Below are 22,513 nucleotides of genomic sequence, written 5' to 3' on the forward strand. Positions count from 1 at the left end.
AGATTCTTTGGAATCTTGTTTTTATGTTGTGTATTGGATATGTGATTGTAAAACTTTGATCTGAAAACCAAATAAACATTTTTTTTTTAAAAAAAAAGCACCAAATGAAACAAACAAAACAAAAATAACCCAAAGTATCTGTTTTGTCCCAAATAACCCCTCCAAAGAGAAACTTGAGTGATTGCTGGGGAAATATGTTGGTACAGATCTGGTCACATATGAAAAGAAGGGGAACTAGACATAGAATTGTAGAGTTGGAAGGGACCCTGAGGGTCGTCTGGTCCAACCCACTGCAATACAGGAATCTCAACATACAATTCCATGTGGCATCACATCAGGTTTTCAGACAAAGCCACTTCTCAAACTCTTGCCCGTCCATCTTTTCACCCAAAGGTTGCCTGGTGTTTTCCACTGAAAGGCTACTTCCATACAAGCTGCTGCTAATAACACCACAACTAACTCATTATGTGCTCCTAATGTTTCCAAAGCTGAAGCAGGAGCTAAAACAAAAATTGTGAATTGGAGCACAATCCCATCACATGTGCAAGAGAGCCAACAGTGCAACCATCTCTCCAATATGGGGTGAAATTGAGTTGTTAACAAAGTGGAGCTTTGAAAGAGCAATTTAAGTTTTATCTATGCCTTTTATATTCAAGTTGTTATTTTTAAGCCAGCCTTGGACTGTGTAGCCATGTTCACGTTTCTCCAAAGCCAGCCCATCTTCCCAAGCCCTCTGTAGACTGTTTGTGTCACCCATGACGGCAGTGATCAACATTCAGGAGGATGGATTCAAATATCTGAAGATGGAGCAAGCTTTGTTTTCTGCTGCTCCAGAGGGCAGCACCGAAACCAATCACTTCAAATGGCAAGGAAGAACTTTCTGATGGTAAGAGCTGTTCAACAGTGGAATGCAGACCTGGCCCACTCGAGGCAGGGTGAAGCAGCTGCCTCTGGTGGCAGAAGCCCCTGAGGCAGCATCCCCATGGACAACCTTCCTGCCCCTGGCATTTGTGCAAATTTCCAGCAAAATCTTGTTGGAAGTCAGTGTCAATGCTGGCACTTCTCCACCCATGGCAGAGGCAAGCAGTGCAGTGGTGGGGCAGCACTTCCCATTTCGCCTTGTGTCACCTCTGAGCGGCGTTTTTTTCTGGGGGTACGCATACCCCTAAACATTCTGTGAATCTAAGTTTGGCCTCATTGAGGGGCAGTATTTCAATATGAGTAGGAAAATGAGAGTACCCCTAAACATTTTTTTAAAGAAAAAAAGCACTGCCTCTGAGATAAGCCTGTTTTGATGACTTCCCACCCACTTTGTCTCTCATCCGCCTTGGAAGGATGCTGGCAAGACCTACTCAGGAGTACTCAGCAGGAGGTAAACCTAGTCTCCCTCCCTCAAGCCTCCAGGTGTCACACTACCCTCACCCCTGAAACACACAGACACTTTAGTTCAGAGTCCATCAGTATTTATTAGTGTGGAATTACAGAAACACCAAAGGCTGCATCTTTAAAGTAACAGACAGAAGGCACAGCCATCTGAGCAGCTGTGTCTTCCAGAAACATTTTTTTTGCAGCCACTTTCAGGCCATTCTGGCTGAGATTAGAGTCCCTGAAGGGGAAACAGCTTTTTCAGGGTGGGGGTGGGGTGTTCAGAGCAGCAATAAAAGGAAAAACACTTTCTATAGCAGCCATTTTGCAAGTGCTAGTTATGCCTTCCACTCCCCAAAAGCCCTGAGCTCAATGGGGGGGGGGGGGGGAGCTCAAGTAGGATTCCTTGGAGGAGAAGGTTTGGGTGGTGCTTAGGACTGACCAAGCTAGGGATTATCTCTCAGCATTGCCTTCAAACCGTCCACCAATATTTCCATTCTAGCAGCAAACATTAATACAGAGCAGCTAAATCTAAAAAAAAATGTGGGCTGGGTTTGACCTCTTTTTTGTAGTGGGTGCAGGGAGAAAGTTTTCATGGCATCTAAGTGCAAAAGCTGACTAATACTGGAATGGTTACTTTTCCTACAGGCTAGTGGAGCCGCCCAGCCACAGGCAAGACTGTCCTGCAAGGCTGTGGCTCCACCACGTCAAGTCTTCCAGAAGCAGAGGAAGACTTGAGCTAACGGAAACAAGGGTACCCCATTTGGGGGGGGGGCATTTATCAGTGCTACAATCCCTAAGGGGAGCGGGAAGACTTGGAGAGTGCAAAAGAAAGAAGCCCCTGACTAACTGGGAAATAAGGGTGTTAAATGTGCTCCCCTCGTCTCCACAAGGAAGGGAAAATTCACCTGCACTTATTTAAGGGGGCTTGAGTGAGTTGTGAAGTTCCTTGGAACATCTCATCTTAAATGCAAGCTGGTTCTTCAAGTTGTATGGAGACAGGAAGCTGGCCTTAGACCAAGTCAGACTGTCTGCTGTCCATCTAGCACAGCAGCTCTTCAACTTGAAGGGGGCCTTCCCTAGCCCTGCCTCCTGAGGATTGGAGGGTTGGACTAGATGACTCTTTGGGTCCCCTTTCCAACTCTACAATTCCAAGACTGTATGAGATTCTATAACTGTTTGGGACCTTCTGTGTGCAGAGTGGGTGCTCTTCTACTGAGCTGTGGCCCAAACTTAAGAGGCCTATGGTTAAAAAACAGTAATGAGACCTGCTTTTTGCAGAGGGAGTTGGGATGGGAGATGGTAGTTAGATCGCTGCCCCTTCCTCCCCGGCCCCAATTCCCAGTCTGCCTTCCAAAAAGCAGCTCAGGATTGACCAAGGTAAAAGAGGAGGCTCACAGCAAGGAGCAGCTGATGACCTAACCATTTCAGAGGAGCAAGTCCCCTTCACCATCCTCTGTGCATCTGCCCAGGCACCAAGTACTCCTTCACTGAGAGTTGGGGGAAGGAATCTGCTCCTACTGGAAAGGGGAGCACCCTTTAAACACACACCAGCACCAATCCTGGCCTGGTTGAAGGATCTCAGCAAGGTTAAGGTCCTATCCTAGGACATGCTACCTCCAGTCTCTACCATTCATAGCAGCAGGCAGGAGCAGGGGCAGATCTTCTCAGTTATGCACTAGGCCTAACCAGGGCTATTTGGAAAGGGAAATAGGTAAACAGGGTCAGAATAATGTACAGGGAAGGTGCTCCGATCTTCATCTTGGTGCTGGATGGAAAGCCAGCAAGTTGATGATTTGGACCGGAGGCAGCCAAGGGCCTGAGAGGCTTACTCTATCACTGCAGAACTGCACATTGAGTTCATGCCACAGGCGTGGCTGCCACGGTACAGGTAGTAGTAGCCCTGAAAAGAGACATGGGTCAATTGTCAGTAAGCAGCACAGATTTTCCTTGACCAGGAAAGCCTAGCCACAGTATTGGTTACTACAAGACTGGATTACTGCAACACACTCTTCATGGGGCACCCCTTGAAGCTGCAGTTAGTGCAGAATGCTGCAGCACAATTGCTGACAGGACCCCATATAACCCCTCTGGTCAGAGATCTGCACTAGTTGCCCATTTGCTACCCAGGCCAGGTTCTAGGTGTTACTATCAGCATACCAAACCCTTAGCAACTTGGGACCAGTTTACCTGTGAGATCACCTCACCCCATATATATGCCCACTTACATCTGTGAAACTGGTGTTGTTACAGATGCCACATAATACCTGTTGCACATTCGTAAGAAATAGACCTTTTATTGTGACAGCTCCTACACTTTGGAACTCCCTGCCCATTGACACCAGGCAGACGCCTTCTCTGTACTCTTCTCAGTGCCTGCGAAAAACTTTTTTTGTTTATGGAAACCTAGCCAAATATGTAGAATGTTTACATGTGTTTTTAATTGTTTGTAGTAAAGTTTTTAAAAGCTGGTTTTGACAGTTTTCATTGATGGTTTTACAGTGGTTACGCGTTCCGCTAACCCGGAAGTAGATGCCCCTTGTTGCGACCTTTGCCCCGGGATGCGAGCAGAAGTCGCGGCGCGGCAGCAGGTGCCATTAGAAAAAGTGCACCTCATGTTACAAGAGTTTTCCTGTTACGAACGGACCTCTGGAACGGATTAAGTACGTACCACAAGGTACCATCCTTTCTGTAAACTGTTTTGAGATTTTTTACAATCAAGCAGTTCCACAGTATGATCACATCTTACACGCATTTAAGTTTCAACCATATGTCATTGAAGGCAAGCTGGCTGAATTTGTGCAAGTCGAGTCCCAAGCAAGATGGATAGCTTAAGAGCTCTTTTTGCATTGGGTCCACTTGCAGTTACCTGGGGCGCAAAGAGCTTCTAAGCTCTCTGCCTGGCTTGCTGGGGATTCTGGGGATTATCTCTCCCCATCTGCCTTACTTCAATTTTCATGTATACGCAGAACCCTTGGACTTGAACCTCTACATAAAATGTGATCGTACGGAGGTTACATTTTGTGACTATATATATATATATATATATATAATATATAAAATATATCTCCACCTTCTGCCTGCACATGAGCATGTCATTGGCCAGCACAACATAAGAAGAAGTCAGCCATACCCTGGCACCGGCTCCTCCTTGCCTCAAAAGCATTGTCAAGCAAAGAGACACTAGGTTAGGGGGTTGGCAGCAGGCAGTTACACAAGCCTGACTCTTGAGCTTTCAGTGTATCAGCCCCTTCCTTACGATGTGAACAGAGATTGCCAAGAGCGGGGGAAAGGTCGCCCAGCTGAGTTTGGAAGAATGCTTACCTTCTCTCCCCAGTTCTCTCCCCAACTGTTCTTGATCGCCCAGAATGGAGTACGGCCCCCTGCGTGTGCATACAGGTGGAAACAGAAGAGAGTCGTCAGGGGTAGAGCAAGCAGTAAACCTCTGAGTCGTCCCGTCCCCCCAAAAGCAGCATATAAATTTTATAAACTCCTCCATCTATGCCTCGAGAGAGTCCCCCCCCCCCCCGTTCTCTCAACCCATCGATCTCTTGAAGTGGCTTAAGACGGATCTGATCTCTGCAGCATCCTTGGATGGAAGCCAGCAGCTTTTTGCAAGCAGGAAGGAATTCGTTCTCAACCCTTCCTGCTTCCTCCACCCACCCACCGCTCCCTGCCCACCTCTGAACATCCATCACAAGCAAGGAAACACCCCACGTGTAGTTCTCCTTCAGCCTCTATTAGTCACACCTGTTACAACTGGGGAGTCTGAAGCGAAACTTTGGGAATCATGAGAACTAGGGACTTAGATCAGACAAACATCAGGTGCCAGCGCTAGTAAAACTGCTCTAATATATTTTGCTCAGACGCAAGTAGGTTTTAACCGAACGAGCTTTAGGGTAATTTAAAGTCTCATCTGCATTTTTTCTAACTCTTTGTGTGAGTGTTTCAGGAATGAGGTAGAGTGGCACCAAAAAATTATTTTAGATAGGTCACGCAAATAAATTAGAAAGAACAAAGTAAAGCAAGCTTATTGAACACAGATGGAGACTGCTTCTGAACGCTAAACTGCAGGGTGGAGGAATGGAGATTCCAGAGTGAATCTCCCCACCTTCACGTTTTGGGAGCATCCCCCCCCCCCCGAAAGTAAAAGTAGCCACTTACGTGTGCCGTAGCCCACCAAGAGGACTGCGTGGTCAATCATCCAGGGGTTGCAGAGCAGGAAGAAGGGGTGGGAAACTCCTCTCCTGTAGAACTGGACAGGGGAAGAAGGGAAAAAGGGCTCAGAGACAATCCTGGACTCCAAGCAACTAAATACATACATGTTGCACCCTGTGCAATGTTTGGGCCTTCAGGCAATTTGGGAGGGCTTGAAGGTCTGTGTGTGAAGCTACTAAGAAAGTCAAATGTGTCCTAGCTGCAAGGAGTCCTGGCCCCTCTGAACAGATCTGTTCCCTCGTGTTCTGCATGACTCAGCCCTCCCTCTCTCAAACAGCAAGAAAAACTGAACTAGGCCAATCCGAATTTGGAAGCAGAGTAAGCCGTGTAAAAGAAATGCAAGCAGGGCTAACTGTTGGATCAGACCAGAGGCCCAGCAGTCTGCCTCAGTGACCAATCAGAAAGCTCGCAAGGACAACAGCAATACTCTCTTCTCCACCTGCGATTCAACTGGTGTTCAGGTGCATGCTGCTTCCCAAGGCAGAAAATAACCATCATGGCTAGCAGCCGTCACCAGGCTTATTCTCCTTGAGTTTGTCTAACCTGCTTTGGAAGCCGGTCACATTAGTGGCCATTGCTGCATTTAGCGCTTGCAAATTTGACAGTTCTATTTCTGTGTGGAGAAGGGCTTTGTTTTGCCTGCCCTGAATCAGAGATGGCTCTGAGTCCTGGGGCAGGAGGTGGCAGAGCTCCAACGGCATCCCGGGATTTCTTTTCTTCTTTTTTTAAGTTTTAAAAAGCAAGGGGAAATGGAAAACCTATGGCCACATCATAAAGTTAATGCAACTCCCTGCTCAAACTTGCATAGAGATTTCTGTCCCTCCACTGTGATTTTTTTGGGAGGGTTTCATTTTGCTCCCCACCCGCTCAACAAATGATGTGGGGGAATGTTTTTTGACCAAAAGGGTGACCTCTGTTCCTTACAGCATGGGAAAAGAAGCATGGCCCTCCAGGGGCTCCCTCACCTGCATGGCAAAGGCGTTCAGAGCAATGGAAATAGGGCCGTTCTTAGCCAGCCAGGCAGCGATCTCTGAAACGGAGAGAGTGACTGGTTAATATGCAAAGCCATTATATGATGCAGAGAGATATAAGAGAAGGAGAGGGAGCTTATGGGAGCTGCGCTGCAGGCCCTGCCCCAGAAAACGAAAGCATTTTACACATGTGGATCACCATGCATTTGAGATACTGATACGCTGCCTCTCCCTGGCCTCAGTTGCACTTCCTACACCCATGCATGGTGGCAGCAGGTAAGACAAGAGATCGTAGCAGGACGGCTCAGCAGAGTGGCTGTTAAGTATCAAAGTGTGTGGTCTCGAATGTTTCTTAGCCATAAAAGCAGCAAGAAGGGCACCTATCAAGTCCAGAGAACATCCAGGGCTGGCCTGGGGTACCTCAGGGACCTATGCAGCCATCCAGACCTCTAAATCCATCCCACAGGCCACAAGTGTCTATGACCCTGCCCTGTGTTTTTTCTTAGCCAGAATGTGTTATTGGACCATGATAATACCTCTTGCTTGTATGGATGAAGAGGGAGTAAATAACCTCTGCACTGGCTGCCCATCTACTACTGAGCCAGGTCTTTGTATTGATTTTACAGAGCCCTGAATAACTTAGACCCAAGGTACCTTAGAGATGGCCTGAACCCTTATATCCTGGCTCAGTTACCAAGATCACCTGGAAGAACCTCATTGGTCATTCCTTGAGTTGGCAAAGGTCATTTGACATCAATGTGAAATAGAGTCTTTAGTCTTATTGGCCTAGTCCTGTGGAACACTCTGCTAACAGAGATTCAGCATCCAGCTCCTTTTAAACAACCGCTGAGAAGGGGGGCCACTAAGGGAGCATCGGAAGATGGCTGACAATAACATCTCTCCGACCCACATGAGGTAATTAAGAGGCTGTGATGGGAGTAAACAGCCTCCCAGCCCCCCCAAGCGTGGGGGGGGGGACTGCCCTTGCCTGCTGTGCCCTATACCACCCCCGAACTTGAGGGGGTGGGGGCACTAGGCAGAAAGCCCTTGTGCGGATTTTGGCGCTCCTGGACGCTGTCTCTGATTCGCGCCTCTAGCTGCAGCAACTTCAAAAGAAACAATTAGGAGGAAGCTAATGCACATATTTCAAGGAAGAATGGGGAGTAAAGACTGCTAACTGAAGAGATCTCTGATAAACAAGACGGGTCGGAGGAACAGGAATAAATCATGAGAAGACACACCAAGGCTCGGTATGTTCGGCAACGGGACTGGGGGGGGGGAACTTTCCTTTCTTTTCTCTATGTGATTAACCAAGAATCCCCCCCCACGTCACAAGTGCCATTTAAATGACTTAAGCTGAGGATTTAAGACTGTGTGGAGATAATTTTCTAACCAAAGCATGTTTTAAGGAGACCGTGGAAAGCATAAGAGCTTTGGAATGACGCAGCAAAAAATAGCGTCGCCATTTTGGCAAGTTCTGTCGAAAGACTTACGTCTGGGAGGAGGAACAGATCTGTTTTCATATTGTGGGTGAGCTTCCTCAGAGGGACTAAAGAAAGCGACAGATTTGCGAGACTAATGATGGAAAGAGTGCTTTTATTTATGAAAGTGATGATATATGGAAACCATCTCGACATGATGATTGGACGAACGGGAAAATTCACACAGGATTACAACTGGTGTTTACCTGCTTAAGGAGATTATCAGAAGAGATCATAAAGAAAAAAAGAAAAATATACGAACAAGACGAGATGTGGGAACAGCAAGATAGGACTGGATAGAATTATGAACATTATTTGTACAGATTTGCAGCAAGAAGATGATTGGAATCCCCTTTGGAACTTGAAATATGGGTCCCCCCAACAACAAAAAATTTAAAATTCGGCTTTGTAATTCGGAATTTATGTGATGTGATTTGATTTGATTGGTCGGTTAATAAAAATTATTAAAATAAATAAATAAACAACTGCTGAGAACTTCTCTATGTCGTCAAGCTTATACCAGCAATTAAGAAGCCATCTTTCCATAACACTTAGATGATGGTCTCTGATCTTAAATGTGTTTTTATATTATATAGTTATTATTGTATACTGCTTTTATTTTGTTATGATTTGCAGCATATAAATATTTTCATAAACATATATATATGTCTACACCAATTCTTACATCTGTTGCCCTGTCCAGATGTTTTGAGACTACAATTCCCATCATCCCTGACCACTGGTCCTAGGGATGATGGGAGCTGTAGTCCCAAAACATCTGGAGAGCCGAGTTTGCCTATGCCTGCTCTGGCCCCACATACCACTGGCATGTGGCCTCTGGAAGTTTGGCCAAGAGGGAAGGCAGCCCTGGGGCTGGGAAAAGTTTGCCCAACCCTTGCTCTAGGCAGTAGCAAGTGGCCTTCCTCATTCCACAGCAGAGTGTTCCAGATCTCTCTAGGTATTAAGAGGCCCACAATCTGATTCACTAACTGGCACCCCAAGCCATGGTCTCAGACACGTACCTGTCTCATCCCGGGATATTGATACGGAGCTATTGATGTAGACGGCCACCTTATCCTTGGAGAAGCCACACTTCTGCTCGAACCCCTCGTAACTGTAATCGCGCTCTGTCTCCAGGCCGCCTGGGGAAGAAGAGGAGAATCAGGAAGGCCAAGGAAGGTGATGACCTGGCAAGGAAAACTGTACAGATGGGGCTCTTGCTGTGCAGAATAAGGATCTAAGAGTGGCTTTAAAAAAACCCCACACATTTATTATGCCCTAATAATACTTCTGTGGGATGCAGGTGGTGCTGTGGGTTAAACCACAGAGCCTAGGACTTGCTGATCAGAAGGTCGGCGGTTCGAATCCTCGCGACGGGGTGAGCTCCCATTGCTTGGTCCCAGCTCCTGCCAACCTAGGAGTTCGAAAGCACGTCAAAGTGCAAGTAGACAAATAGGTACCGCTCTGGTGGGAAGGTAAACGGTGTTTCCGTGCGCTGCTCTGGTTCGCCAGAAGCGGCTTAGTCATGCTGGCCACATGACCCGGAAGCTGTACGCCGGCTCCCTCGGCCAATAAAGCAAGATGAGTGCCGCAACCCCAGAGTTGGTCAGAAATGGACCTAATTGTCAGGGGTCCCTTTACCTTAATACTTCTAGAGGCAATAGCAGCGAGGAACAACAACCCCTACGTGAGAAATCAACAGCAGCCAGAATCCAGCAGTTCTGAAGAGGGACTTTGCATTGTCAACAAACGGCTGAACAAACAGAGCATCTTCCAGCCTCACTGTGGTGGTTGCTTCACAGCCATTGGGGAACTGCAGTAAAGGCAGCATGTGCACTCTTGAAAAATTCAGGGTTTGCCCCAAGAAAGAGGGAATGGATTTTTTCTAAAAGGGAAGGATCTGGCATGAATGGTGCTCTAGATGCAACTGGCAAAACTCGGTTACGTTTTAGCCTTCGGAACAAACCAGCATTTCCAGCACCACCGTGCTCAAGGCGCCTAGTTTCTCCAGTTCAGAGATGGCTGTGAAAACAAGTCTCTGAACACTCAAAACATCTTATTCTCTGGATGTCAAGGTACATGCAGAGGAACAAGCTGCAGACCAAGTGCCGCGCTGGAGCAAAAATATTTTGCCGACTCACCCAGCCCTTCGATGGCCTCGTAGGCCGTGGATGGAAGTCCTCCTCCACAGGCTTTGTCTACGGAGTCACAGTCCAGCAGCTCTGTGGAGGGAGCAGAAATCAGGTCAGCTGGAAACTGGAGGGTGAGCACCCAAAGACGTGTCCAGTCTTGCTCCTGAAGTCAGCCAATTTCCCAATTTATTTCTTTAGGACATTTCCTTCATAAAATTTATATGCCACTTGATTGAAGAAAAAACTCAAAGCAGTTACATCTCGCTCCTCGCCATATGTGATCTCAGGATGGGTTATAACAAGTTAATGAAAGGAAAAATTAAATAAAATTTGCTTTGAGAATGCAAGCATCCTATACCTGTAAAACATTTGAGTCAACACGGTCATGTAAACAAGGCACAACCAATGACTTCACTGGCAGTTTTTTTGTTTTGTTTTAGCTCTGCTGCCCAGAAAGCTCCCAGTCCAAACATGAGAGGCCAGGCCTCCTCAAAGAATTCCCTTACCTTGCTCAGAGAGGGAGACCAAAGTGCCATTGTGGAGGAACCACTGCCCTTCCACGTTGCCCGTCACAGAGAAGGCCCAGCAGGAGCCACAGTAACCCTGCAGTAATTGAGAAAAGGAAAGCGTTACTCCAGATAGTATGAACTGGCCATAAGATGAAAAAGGAGACAATTCAGAAGCAGCCTGGAAGAAGGCAACTTACATCAGTTAAACAACTTCACTGGCTACTGGTCCACTTTTGGGCACAATTCCAAGCGCTGGTTCTGACCTATAAAGCCCTATATGGCTTGGGACCAGGCTTCCTGAATGACCATAACTCCCTATATAAACCTTTCTAGGTGCCAAGATCCTCAGGTGAGTACCTTCTCTTTGTTAGGGGACATTCGGCACAGAAACATGTGTGTATACCTTTAAGAAGTTTCTGGGATTAATTGGCTGCAGGTGGCCGTTGCTATAAAGGAAAAAAGCTGAGTTTTGTGGCCTGCCTGCAGGAATAACACCCACCAGAGTTTGTGTTTATTGTTTAGTAATAAAGTCTTCGTTTTAGTTTGGGTTTTTACACCTATGTCTCCTGGAGTCACTCTGTCCTCTGCCACCGGCTGGAAATCCGCCTCCAACACTCTTGGACCCATTAACATCAAAAACACGGTTGGTGGTGACACAAGAGAGAAGCTTTGCTGCGGCTGCTCCCAGATTGTGGAATCCTTTCCCAGGAGAGGTTAAACTGGCTCCCTCTTGGTTATCCTTTCTGCTGGCAGACTAAAACTTTTGTATTGAGACAGGCCTTTGAAAACTAAGGTGCAGACGATGCAGATGGTGTTGCCGGGGCAAACTGTACTTTAGCTGCTGGTTCTAAATGTGTTTCGATGTATTTTAACTACTGCTTTCAATTAGTTTTATTACTTTTCATTTTATGAGGATTTTTTTACATGTTGTAAGCTGCCTTGCATCAAAATTTGATACAAAGCTGGGACATAAATTCCTACAGAGAACAAAACAAATAAAGCTCAGGCCCAGAACCTAGGGTGGATCACTACCTTCTTCCAGCTCCTCACCAACCTGACACAACAAGCCCACACAGGGAAACAGTGGAACTTTTAACCCCTTTGGAAACTTTAAGTCCAACCTGGTCCCTTTGAGGAAGCAGCTGCTTCCATAGTGGAGCAGAGGAAAACCAACCTGGTTCTTGACACCTGTGACAGCCCCGTGGTCCCGCCAGTCCCATGCATCAGGGGGTGGATCATTAGGGATGGTGGCTGGTTTCATTGGCCGACCAGGCAGTTGGGAAAGCAGTGGGTTCAAGTACGTGGAGCGGAACTCCTCCTCTGAAACAAAGGAGAAAGATACATTGTGCGATGAAAAGACAAAAGCACCAGATTTCATAAAAGATGACACTCTAGCCTTCCTGGCTGATTGAAGTTCTTGAGTTTTATCCGCCACAAATACTTATCTGTATCTTTCCTCTTTGGAACTTGTGCTGTAATTTTAAAAACATTAGATACCCATTTTTGCTTTACTTTATGCTACTTTTATTCACTTTGTTTCATTCTCTCTCTCTTTTATTGAAAAAAAAAAAAACCCTTTTAATATACACGTCTGGATAATGTATTATCCCAGTTCCTTAATGCAAGTAACTGAATGTAAAAATAAAATATCTGGTTTGAGACACCTGCACTTTCCAAGGAAGCTGGGATATGCAATGCCATTTGTTTACTGCAGCCTGTTCAGCCTGGTGCCCTCCTGACGGGCGTTTTAGTCCTGCAACATCTGGAGGGCACCTGGTTGGCGAAGGCGGGTCTACCAGACACAGGTATGCTGTAGCTCTGCGATTCAGAGGGGAAGCTAGCAGCAGAGTCCCTGCCCCGTCCTCACCTACCTGTCAGATCACTGAATTTGGTGACACCGTATTCTGCCGTGCCCTGATCCAGTTCCTGAATTAGCCGGGCCTTCTCCAGATTCTCTGCAAAGATGCGGAAACGCCTCTCGGTCTCTAAAAGAGCAGGAGGCCAGGGAAACAAGGACTGAGCATGAGTATTGATTCTTATCCATCAACAGTTATGCCTACAGTTCTTTAAGGATGCTTAACATGCAGAATGCTACTGCCAGCAGTGTGTATGTGGGCTGGTGTGCTCCGAGGAGTGGAGGGATGCCAAATTGGATCAGGAGAAGCTGGAAGACAGACAAGGGAGGCGGGGAGCCTGTGGCCTTCCTAATGCCTGCCTTCCCAACTCCCAACAGCCCAAGCAAGCACAGCCATGCCTGCTGCAAAATCTGAACATCAGAGGAACTCTGCTGAGAAGCTAGCCTGACCTTTGCAGCTTATATTTATTTCTTGCATTTTATATCCTGCTTTCCTTCCAAGGAGCTCAAGGTGGCGCACACAGTTCTCCCAGCCCTCCTTATTTTATCCTCACAATTACTCTGCGAGGCACATCAGACTTGAGAAACTGCACCTGGCCCAAGGTTATCCCATGAGCTTCATGGCTGAGTGGGGATTCTAAACTCTGGACTCTGCCAGGTCCTAGACCAACCATTACACCACACAGGGCAGCCCAGGCATGTTGTTGCTTTGACAGTTTCCTTCACCCAACATTCACCTTGCTTGTCCTTGTAGCTCTTCTCATAAGTTGTCAAGAACTCCTTGAAGAGGGGCACCAGGTGGTTGGAGGCATTCTGGGGATGGAAGAATCCAGAACTGAGAAACTGGTACACAAGAAACTGAATCACAGAAACAGAGCTGCTGCCTTCAACTGCAGATTGCGATTTTATTTTATTTTCCAAACTGTTTTGCAGAAATAATGTTGACTAGGGCATAAATATAAATTAGCCCCCTTCCCTCCTATGAACAGTATTTCCAGCATAATATTGTATTTCTTTAGCACAATATATTTTACGAGTAGTATTAAGAACCTATTAAACATAATATTTGATCTTCAATAGTATTATTATTTTTCTTTACAGCATTCATTGTCTCTTATAACCTATAATCTAAACAAAAGACTCCATTAATTAGATGCACGTTTCATTTTTCTTAATTAATCTAACCCTTCTACAATGAATCCTGTCTTACTCTTTAAAAGACAAAACTATTTTATATATAGTTGGAACTGATCTACCAGATTCCTAGCATTTTATGAAATCAATGAATAAATGCCAGCCTGCCAAAAACCTGTCCATCTTTCTTTGACCTTTGACCTTTCATTACCCTAGCCAATTACTTTTTTTAAATCACTGTATCAGAAGCAAGGTTATCTTAGGCAGATGATATCAAAGTACCCAAGATGAATCAGGCATCCAGTTTCCCTAATGTTAGAATCAGGAACATGCAAACAGGAACGCTGTGCACTTTTGACCAAAATTGGAAGATTGTGGCTGTCTCAAATGTATACAGTCATACCTCGGAAGTCGAACGGAATCCGTTCCGGAAGTCCGTCCGACTATCAAAATGTTTGGAAACCAAAGCACGGCTTCTGGTTGGCTGCAGGAAGCTCTTGCAGCCAATCGGAAGTCATGTCGGACGTTCAAGTTCCAAAGAAAGTTCGCAAACCAGAACACTCACTTCCAGGTTTGCGGCATTTGGGAGCTAAAACGTCAGAGTACCAAGGCGTTTGGGATCCAAGCTACATGTACATGCTTTTGATATAAAGGGAAAAAAGAGAAAGAGACAACTCAGTCAGCAGGAACACAGCCCTGCTTTGCCCTGCTAAGAGAGTTCACACCCCAGCTCCAAAAGGCAGATGAATAACACTCACCTGCAGAAACCTCTCTTCCTGGGCTAACTCCTCGACTTCCTTGGCAGGTGCCTTCGGACGGAACACTTCCCACTCCCCCAGTTTTGCTGCGTGGACTACTTCCGATGGCTCTGCAAGAACAAGGGGTGTGTGTGTGTTTATTTATTTACTATCCCACACTCAGTCACCAGACTAAGTGGATACAGTCATACCTCGGGTTGAATGCGCTTCAGGTTGAGTGCGTTCGAGTTGCACTCCGCGGCAACCTGAAAGTAACGGAGCGTGTTACTTTCGGGTTTCGCCGCTTGCGCTTGTGCAGACGCTCAAAATGACATCACGCGCATGCGCAGAAGCGGCGAAAAGTGATGCGTGCGTGCGCAGACATGCCATCACTAGATACGTTTGCTTCTGGATGCGAACAGGGCTCCGGAACGGATCCCGTTCGTATCCAGAGGTACCACTGTATTCCAAAAGTCACCTACATTCTAAATGGCTATCAGCTAAACCCCCAATCCTTCTCATTACACCTCCTCGCAGAAATATGTGCTTAACCAGATATGCAGAAGGAAATCTTTTACCCAGCAGCCTACACCTTAATGATTCATGCCCCTGAATGATTCATTGTGCCTGGGGAGAAAAGGTGAGGCCATGTATCAATTACACACATGGACACCCATCTTGCAAATGATGTAAGTCCAGGTATCAACATTATAGCGCCTTGCAACCTTCTCCTGGCCCCCACAAAGCCCCTCCCTGCACTACCCACTTGCTCATGAGGCCGTGAGGGTTAGGGTTAGGTTTTTACTCCCTTTAAAGGTACATACAGGCAGCACCCCCACCCCCGTTTAGGCACGTTCCATATGTGTGCAACCGTGTGCGTGTGCATTGTGCCAAACCCAGAAGTGACCCAGAAACATCATAAAGACGTCACTGAAATGTCACTAAAAGGGCAGAGCAGGGTATTTGCAGTCTTTTTCAATGGGTTTCAATTATACATGATTTCACTGACGCACGCAGTACCTCAGAACGTAAAGCCCGAGTAAACGGGGGGCTGCTTGAACAGGAGGAGGAAGTTGGAAAAGTGCCGCTCTTTCCCATTTCCTCTTCCAACTCTATGTGCTTTTCAATCCTCAGATTAATATTATTGGCTTTTATCCAGATCCCTTGGAAAGGCAAAGAGTGTGTATGCGTGGACTCTGACAGGAGGGTTGATCCAGAGGACGCAGAGAGAAGCAACCAGGCTCGGTGGCGCCCACAGCACTCGATTGTAAATCCCCATGGGCCAAAGAATGGTTGGCAGCCCCAGATGAAGGAATTCCAAATGACTTTGAACCTAGTTGCATTTGCTCATTTGCACTGATAGGAGTCCAACCTGGATGGAGCATTACAGTGTGGAGGCTATTTGCCTCCTGAAGGAGAATTCTGTGGAAGTAGGTAGGCCGGTACAAGAGTCATCTTACCCGTTCTGGTTGCTACTGGTTGCTACAATCAATATCCTTGAAGGAAAAGCTTGGCTCAGGGAGCTACTGTTTATGTCAACAGTATGCAAAGGTTTGGGGCCCTGCCTTCTTGACTGTATTTTCTGCTTTTAACGCTTCAGACAGAGTACCCAGACCTGACTTACCAGCCAGGCGACACTCTTGCTTCACCAGCCTCTTCCTGTTTGCCCAGGGCTGGCTCCAGACCTCAAAGTGACATGACTGGAAGGGAAGAACAGAAAAGGTTAGGAGGGCAAGCAAGGACAAGCCACTCAGATAAGATGTGTGAGGCGGAAGGATGCAAGGCTGGAAATCAGAAATATTGCCTTGCCATCAACTCTAGGAGAGGAAATGGGGCCTACTGGGCTATCTGAGGAGGCAAAAAGAAGTCAGGACCTCTGGCTCTGGCAGGAAAGGGCTGCCCTCCTCCCAAAAGGTTGAAGGTTCAATCCCCATAAGGGGCAGCTGCATATTCCTGTATTGCAGGGGTTTGGACTAGATGATCCTCAGGGTCCCTTCCAACTCTTATGATTCTATGACCTAATGGTCTATGACTCCAAACAGTAAGGTGCCTTGGGGCGTTCATCTTACACCATGCATCAGAGATGCTTTATCCCTACCAGCCACTTCACTGGGAGGACCTTTTGCATCTTAATTGAGGCTGATCTCATGAAAATACAGTGGTACCTTGGGTTAAGTACTTAATTCGTTCCGGAGGTCCGTTCTTAACCTGAAACTGTTCTTAACCTGAAGCACCACTTTAGCTAATGGGGCCTCCTGCTGCTGCTGTGCCCCCGGAGCCCAATTTCTGTTCTTATCCTGAAGCAAAGTTCTTAAACTGAAGCACTATTTCTGGGTTAGCGGAGTGTGTAACCTGAAGCGTATGTAACCTGAAGCGTGTGTAACCCGAGGTAACACTGTAAGTCCTAGCAAGAGGGTCAGTGTGTGTACTTGTCAGATATCTTGCACTGAGGGCTAGTTGCGCCTGGGTTGCAACCACTTCAGTCTTCAGCTTGGGGGATCGAGCACACCATAAGCATCTCAGAAGAGCCTGCCTGCTGGATCAAACCCATCTTACATAGCTCAGAGGTAGAGAATCTGCCTTGCATGCAGAACAACCCAGGTTCAATCTCCAGGTAAGGCTAGGATAAACTTTTGGATACAGCAACTGTGCCAGTCAGTATACATGATGTCAATGCTCTCTATCTTCCTCCTTGACACCCAACCCCTGGAGCTACATGAGGCACTGTCAGCTGACAGGCTGGCCAGCCAAACCAAACTGCTCTTATTTGAGGGGAAGTTTATGCAAAGAGATTCAGTGATGCCAGGTCACAAGATAAACATGTGAGACCCAGGGGGACAAACTGAATTTGGCATGTGCTTATGGAGATCGTAGCCTTGATAATGAGAAGTCTGAGTCAACAGTACCAATGTTTACTGTTGTTAACACGCTGCTTTATGCAGACCAAAGCAAATCTGTAACCTTCCCAAGCTTCTGGGCGATGACCTGCTACTTCCCCATTCATCTCCTGGACATCTAACTTGCCCCCATTTCTCCAACACGTTGGAAGGAGGAGACCATATTTGCACAAACTACTTTGCGCCAGCCACAGGTCCCAGTGGGAGGTCTGCTCCTCTTCAAGCAAAGAGGTGTCTGTTTGGAGATGGGAGAGTTAGAAATCCCACTTCACTGCCATCTGCATATCCACACTTCCAGGGAAACTGAGGTACCAGGGAAAGATTCTGCAAAGTGCCAGCCACAGGTGCCCCTCAGTCTCAACCCATCCTATTTCCTAATGCACACAGAGGTCATACTCAGGGACTTGTAGCACTGTTGGAATAGAGACAAGAGCTGATACACTCAACAGGGGTCATTTTACCACCCTTTCATATGTTTCTGTGGGAGGGGAGGTTATTGTTTTGTTTTGCTTTTGCTTTATTATGTATTTTGTGTTTTCATTTTGTATTTTTATGTTGCGAACCGCCCTGTGATCTTCGGGTGAAGGAAGGTACACAAATAAATTATATTGATTGTAAAAAAATCTCAAAGTGGTAAATGAAAACAAGAATACACTAAAAACTACCAGTAAAACATTCAAAAAATTAAAATCAGGATAAATTAAAAAAACAGATTAAAACACACATCAATGTTCAGGTATCTGCATACGCTTGTCTAAACAAAAATATTTTAAGCCAGGCGCTGAAGGGAGTTTGGTGAAGGCGCCAGCCTGATTATCAATTGGCAGGGAGTTCCAAAGTGCAGGTGCTGCCACACTAAAAGACTGATTTCCTACAAATGCGGAACAGATATTATGTGCCAGTGCCTGTGCTAACTGTTGCAGCCCCATGTGTTTTGCATGATGCTACCAGATTATTTTTTAAAAAACTCAGAAGAGAAATCAAATAGAGCCATGCAAAAGTAGGATACCTTGGGAACCAGACTCCAGGTTTCCAGCACATTGAAGGTGCTAGCTACACTCCCCCTGCCCCTTTTAACCAGAAAGCGAAAGTACAATGCTGATTCTTACCATTTGCTCCGGCTCTTCTGGAGTGAGGCAACTAGGAGCATCTTGCCCCACAGCCTGCTTCCCACTGCACTGACTGCTCTGCAGCAGAGTCACATCCAGGTAGTACTTGATTCCATTCACCACCTGGAGATGAGGAAAGAACAGCTCTCAGGCAAGTGGGAAATGTTGGAAAATTGCCCAGTGATGTTCACTGCCTGCAAGCAGCCAAAACCAGTTTGGAAGAAACTGGAAAAGACCTAGAGTGGCCTCAATGGTTTTCTGGTTGTTTGTTTGTTTGGAAGGAGGAGGCAGCAGATAACTATGGCTGGACTCAAAAGTTCACCGCCCGGCTTTAAACTTGAGGTTCACAAGCTCACACTGCAAGTTCAATTCATACATGCATAGAACAGGAACTTCATGAAAGGAAAACGATACACAGCCACTGCCTGGCACACTGCTGACACTGGGAAACATTTCAGCATTCCACAATTCCTGACAGACAAAGGCACACGACTATTCTGCCTCTTGCTGGCTGGCCAAGTCTGTGGTCACCTCACCTCAAAAAGGATACTGTAAAGTTGGAAAAGATTCAGAAAAGGGAAACTGAAATGATCAAGGATATGGAATGACTCCCCCATGAACAAAGGCTGCAGCGTTTGGGAACTTTTTAGCGTAGAGAAAAGACGAGACGTGACAGAAGTCCATGAAATTATTCACGCCATGGAGAAAGTAGACAGAGGAAAGTTTTTCTCCCTCTGTCGTCACGTTAGAAGTCATGGGCATCCAATCAAACTGAATGTGGAAGCTTCAGGACAGATAACAGGAAGGAGTCTTTCACAGAGCACATAGTTAAACACTTTTATAGGAGGCTGTAAAAGATAATTAGACAAATTCATGGAAGAGAAGGCTTTCAATGGTTACTAGTCACAATCACTATGCTCTGCTTCCATGGAGGTCAGGGGCAGTATGTGTCTGAATACCAGTTGCTGGAATCCACAGGAGATGAGAGAGTGGTTGGCTACCGTGAGAACAGGATGCTGGACTAGATAAGCCATTGGCCTGATCCAGAAGGGCTCTTCTTATGTGATTCTGTCTCACAATCCCAAACACTGAGCAAAAGGCTCTCATGAAAGCCAGGAAGTAAATAAAGCCTCACAGACACACTTGGAGAACTAACCAGGCACAATACTGGAGGCTCGAGGCCAACTGTGGCCAAAACACTTCTGTGAGAGCCAGAACAACAGTTGTACAGTGAAGAATTAAACAGAGCAGGCTGCCTCCTCGTGGGAATTATGGTTAGGCCTGCAGACCATTTCAAACACTGATAAAACACACACACCCTTTTGTTTCTGATATTTAGATTCCATCAAAGATAGAACCTGGTTCTGAGGGAGGAGCAGGAATGCATGGGGCTGAGTTTCTCTTGTTGACTGTCAGCTGTAAGGGCATTCCACTGGCCTTACTCTTAGTCACTGACCTAGTTCTCCAGCATGGAGTGACAGCCTCGGCCCAGAGGTTTGTTACTTGCAGGTCAGCATCAATTATCCAGGACTCCAGCTAATCAGATGGAGGCAGATTCCCTCGCCCTCTGCCAGTATACCAGTTAAAGCAGTCTAGCTTGATGGAAGCCACCCGTAACTATTTTAAGAGTTAAGTGGATTGTGCTTCTAATTGTCAACAAGAAGACACCTGGGACAGCAATAAGGATCCCAAAGGGAGCAAGAAGAAAAAAAATAACATCCTCAGCAGCAGACTCTCCGGCCCTCTGTACTTCCTAAGTCCTGTGTTTGCCATTTCGGATGCCTGTGGAGCTCGGGGCGGGGGCCGATAGAGAAAATACTCTCTACAGATGCCATCAGGCCTCCCCTCCCTCAAATGTCACCTGGTAGCAGGCTGCTTCAGCCTCTTGCCCTGAACTGTAATGACAGCTGGTAATTACAGGAACTTGTTACTTAATTTTAAAAACTGATGTCTCAGTTTACTTCCCATCCCTTCCAGTCGCTTTTTCACAAGAACAAAGGGGGCCCGTCAAGTGCAGCATCCTGTTCTCACAGGGGTCAACCAGATGCCCAAGGGAAACCAGCAAGCACAAGAACACTCTCCCTTCCTGTGGTTTCCAGCAGCTGATATTCAAAAGCTGTGGAGGCAGAGCATAGCCATTGTGGCTAATAGCCACTGACAGACCCCTTCTTCATAAATTTGTCCAATCTTCTTTTAAAGCGTTCCAAGTTGGTGCCCAACACCACCTCCTGTGGGAGTGAGTTCCATATTTTAACTATGCACTGTGTGAAGGACATTCTTTTCCTTGGACAACGTGCAGTGCTTTATTTTTTTAGGGAAAATGGTGCCGGTACTCATCATGACGTTGTTACAGTAAGTGCCACACTTTTAACATTTGAAAATTAAAGGTTCTGGTACTGCGTACACTTGAGTACTCCCAGAAAAAAAGCACTGACAACCTGTCATTTAGACTGTAATCCCGAAGGCAGGGTCAGTCTTGTTCTAACTGAATGAACGTAAGCTGCTCTGGAATTCTTTTTGGCTGAGGGGCAAGGTACAAATGCCTTAACTAGTTCACTAAATTAAATTAATTTGACTGGAAGGGGTGGGGTTTCTGGGTCTCTTGGCAAAACAAAGAGCACACACTTTGCATGCAGAAGGTCCAGGGTTAAATCCCCAGTTCAGAGGATCAAGGAGGTGTTGGGGGGGAGACCCCATAGCCAAGACCCTGGAGAAGTGCTGCCAGCCAGAGCACACAATACTGGGGTAGATTGGCAAAAATGGCTGGCATGAGAGCCAGTGGTGGTGTAACAGTTAAGCTCGCTCACTGTCTCTCAGCCTACCCTGCCTCACAGGGTTGTTACGGGGATTAAATGTGATGCAGAAAAACCATATAGGTCACCATTTTTAACTCATTGGAGAAAGGGGGACGGACATAAGCGCAATAAATGGACTTGGATGGGGGCTACTTGGGGCATGAGGTCCTCACAGCCTCTTTGACCCCAGATGCTTTGGATTACGAGGAATACTTTATCCTCCCCCATCCTAAGTCATAGCCCCCACTTCTTCCAGCCCCAAAGTCCCCCGACGTGCTTCAGCCCCCAAATACTTCATGCTCCTCCACAGTGATGAGCCCCAAGGTTCCTCCCTCCTAGCACCCGTGCCCCCCCAAGTCATGATTCCCCCTCATTTCTTCCAGCCCCAAGGTCGTTCCCCCGCACCTGCGCCCAGCCTTTCTGCATCTCACCTGCGTCTGGACTGAGCGCAGCGTCCAAAGGCGACCGCCACCTCCGGAGCCCGCCTTGTCGCTCTGGAAAGTCTCGGCCAAGGCGAAGCGAGCCGCCTCACGGGCCTGGCCGCTCCGCACGTCCACCTCCCGGGCGCCCCCCGGCATCGCCGCGGAGGCACCCAGTAGGAGCAGCAGCACAAAGGGGACAGCCGACGCCTGCGCCATCCTTGCTCTGACTGAAGGGAGTCGGGCCGGCGGCCGGGTGAAGGGAGGGAGGAAGTGCGGGGCCTGAGGCAGAGTGGGAGGGGCCTGAGGCAGACGGCTGGGCATTGGGTGGCGTCCCCTTGGCCGACGAGGCGGGGGGGCGTGTCTCCGCCATGCCCCGCCCACCCGGCGTCATCTGAACGCCCTCGCTGCCCTTGGCTTTGGTCCTCTCCCTCGAAAAACAAGAGGCAATCCCGGCTTCCCTCCAGGAGAAAGGGGCGGGGTCTCACTCCCGCAGCCCCCCTCATGTGACGTCACACGGGGACCCTTCCCTTCCTGCACACCTGGAAAGTACCCCCAGTGGGGTGAGGAGAGGCACAGGGATGAGAACAGGCAGCGCCCTCACCCTGAGCATCTTGCAGGCCACAAGGGCCAATGCATGAGCCCGTGTGAGGCAGAGGTTCGAGGGCTAGGATCTGGATTCAAATTCCCACTTGGCCATGAAGTTCACTGGGTGGTCTTGAGGGGCAGTCAGCCTAATTCTACTGGACAGGCCCCTAATTTATTGTGACCATAAAACGGGGGAGAATCAAGTGTGCACAGCTTTAGAAGCAGCAGAACACTAGATGCCAGCAGCTGGAGGAAAACAAGGTAACAATAAGTTAAAACACCTGGCTGCCAAGCAACCTGAAA

At 47.3% G+C, this 22,513-nt stretch overlaps 1 protein-coding gene across 1 annotated transcript; it reads right to left on the bottom strand.

The window, feature by feature from the left end:
• Positions 1-1,441: 1,441 nt before the first annotated feature.
• Positions 1,442-21,877, bottom strand: CTSF (cathepsin F). Its single transcript, XM_080984265.1, has 14 exons — positions 21,635-21,877; positions 18,409-18,531; positions 16,027-16,102; positions 14,424-14,533; positions 13,269-13,344; positions 12,548-12,661; positions 11,851-11,996; positions 10,674-10,770; positions 10,177-10,257; positions 9,058-9,177; positions 6,549-6,613; positions 5,530-5,620; positions 4,690-4,748; positions 1,442-3,268 (listed from the first exon to the last, which is right to left on the bottom strand). The coding sequence occupies exons 1-14, from the start codon at positions 21,839-21,841 to the stop codon at positions 3,194-3,196; spliced, it is 1,440 nt and encodes a 479-aa protein (XP_080840391.1). The 5' UTR covers positions 21,842-21,877; the 3' UTR covers positions 1,442-3,193.
• Positions 21,878-22,513: the final 636 nt, after the last annotated feature.

Source organism: Podarcis pityusensis, assembly GCF_964106645.2.
Source record: "Podarcis pityusensis genome assembly, chromosome: 16".
NCBI lineage: Eukaryota > Metazoa > Chordata > Lepidosauria > Squamata > Lacertidae > Podarcis > Podarcis pityusensis.

Coding starts and splice junctions, on each gene's coding strand:
- CTSF (XM_080984265.1), bottom strand. CDS start 21,841: ATGGCGCAGGCGTCGGCTGTCCCCTTTGTGCTGCTGCTCCTACTGGGT. Junction 13,345..14,423: donor AGGAAGAGAGGTTTCTGCAG/GTGAGTGTTATT, acceptor TTCCATCCCCAG/AATGCCTCCAACCACCTGGT. Junction 12,662..13,268: donor GAGCTACAAGGACAAGCAAG/GTGAATGTTGGG, acceptor CTGCTCTTTTAG/AGACCGAGAGGCGTTTCCGC.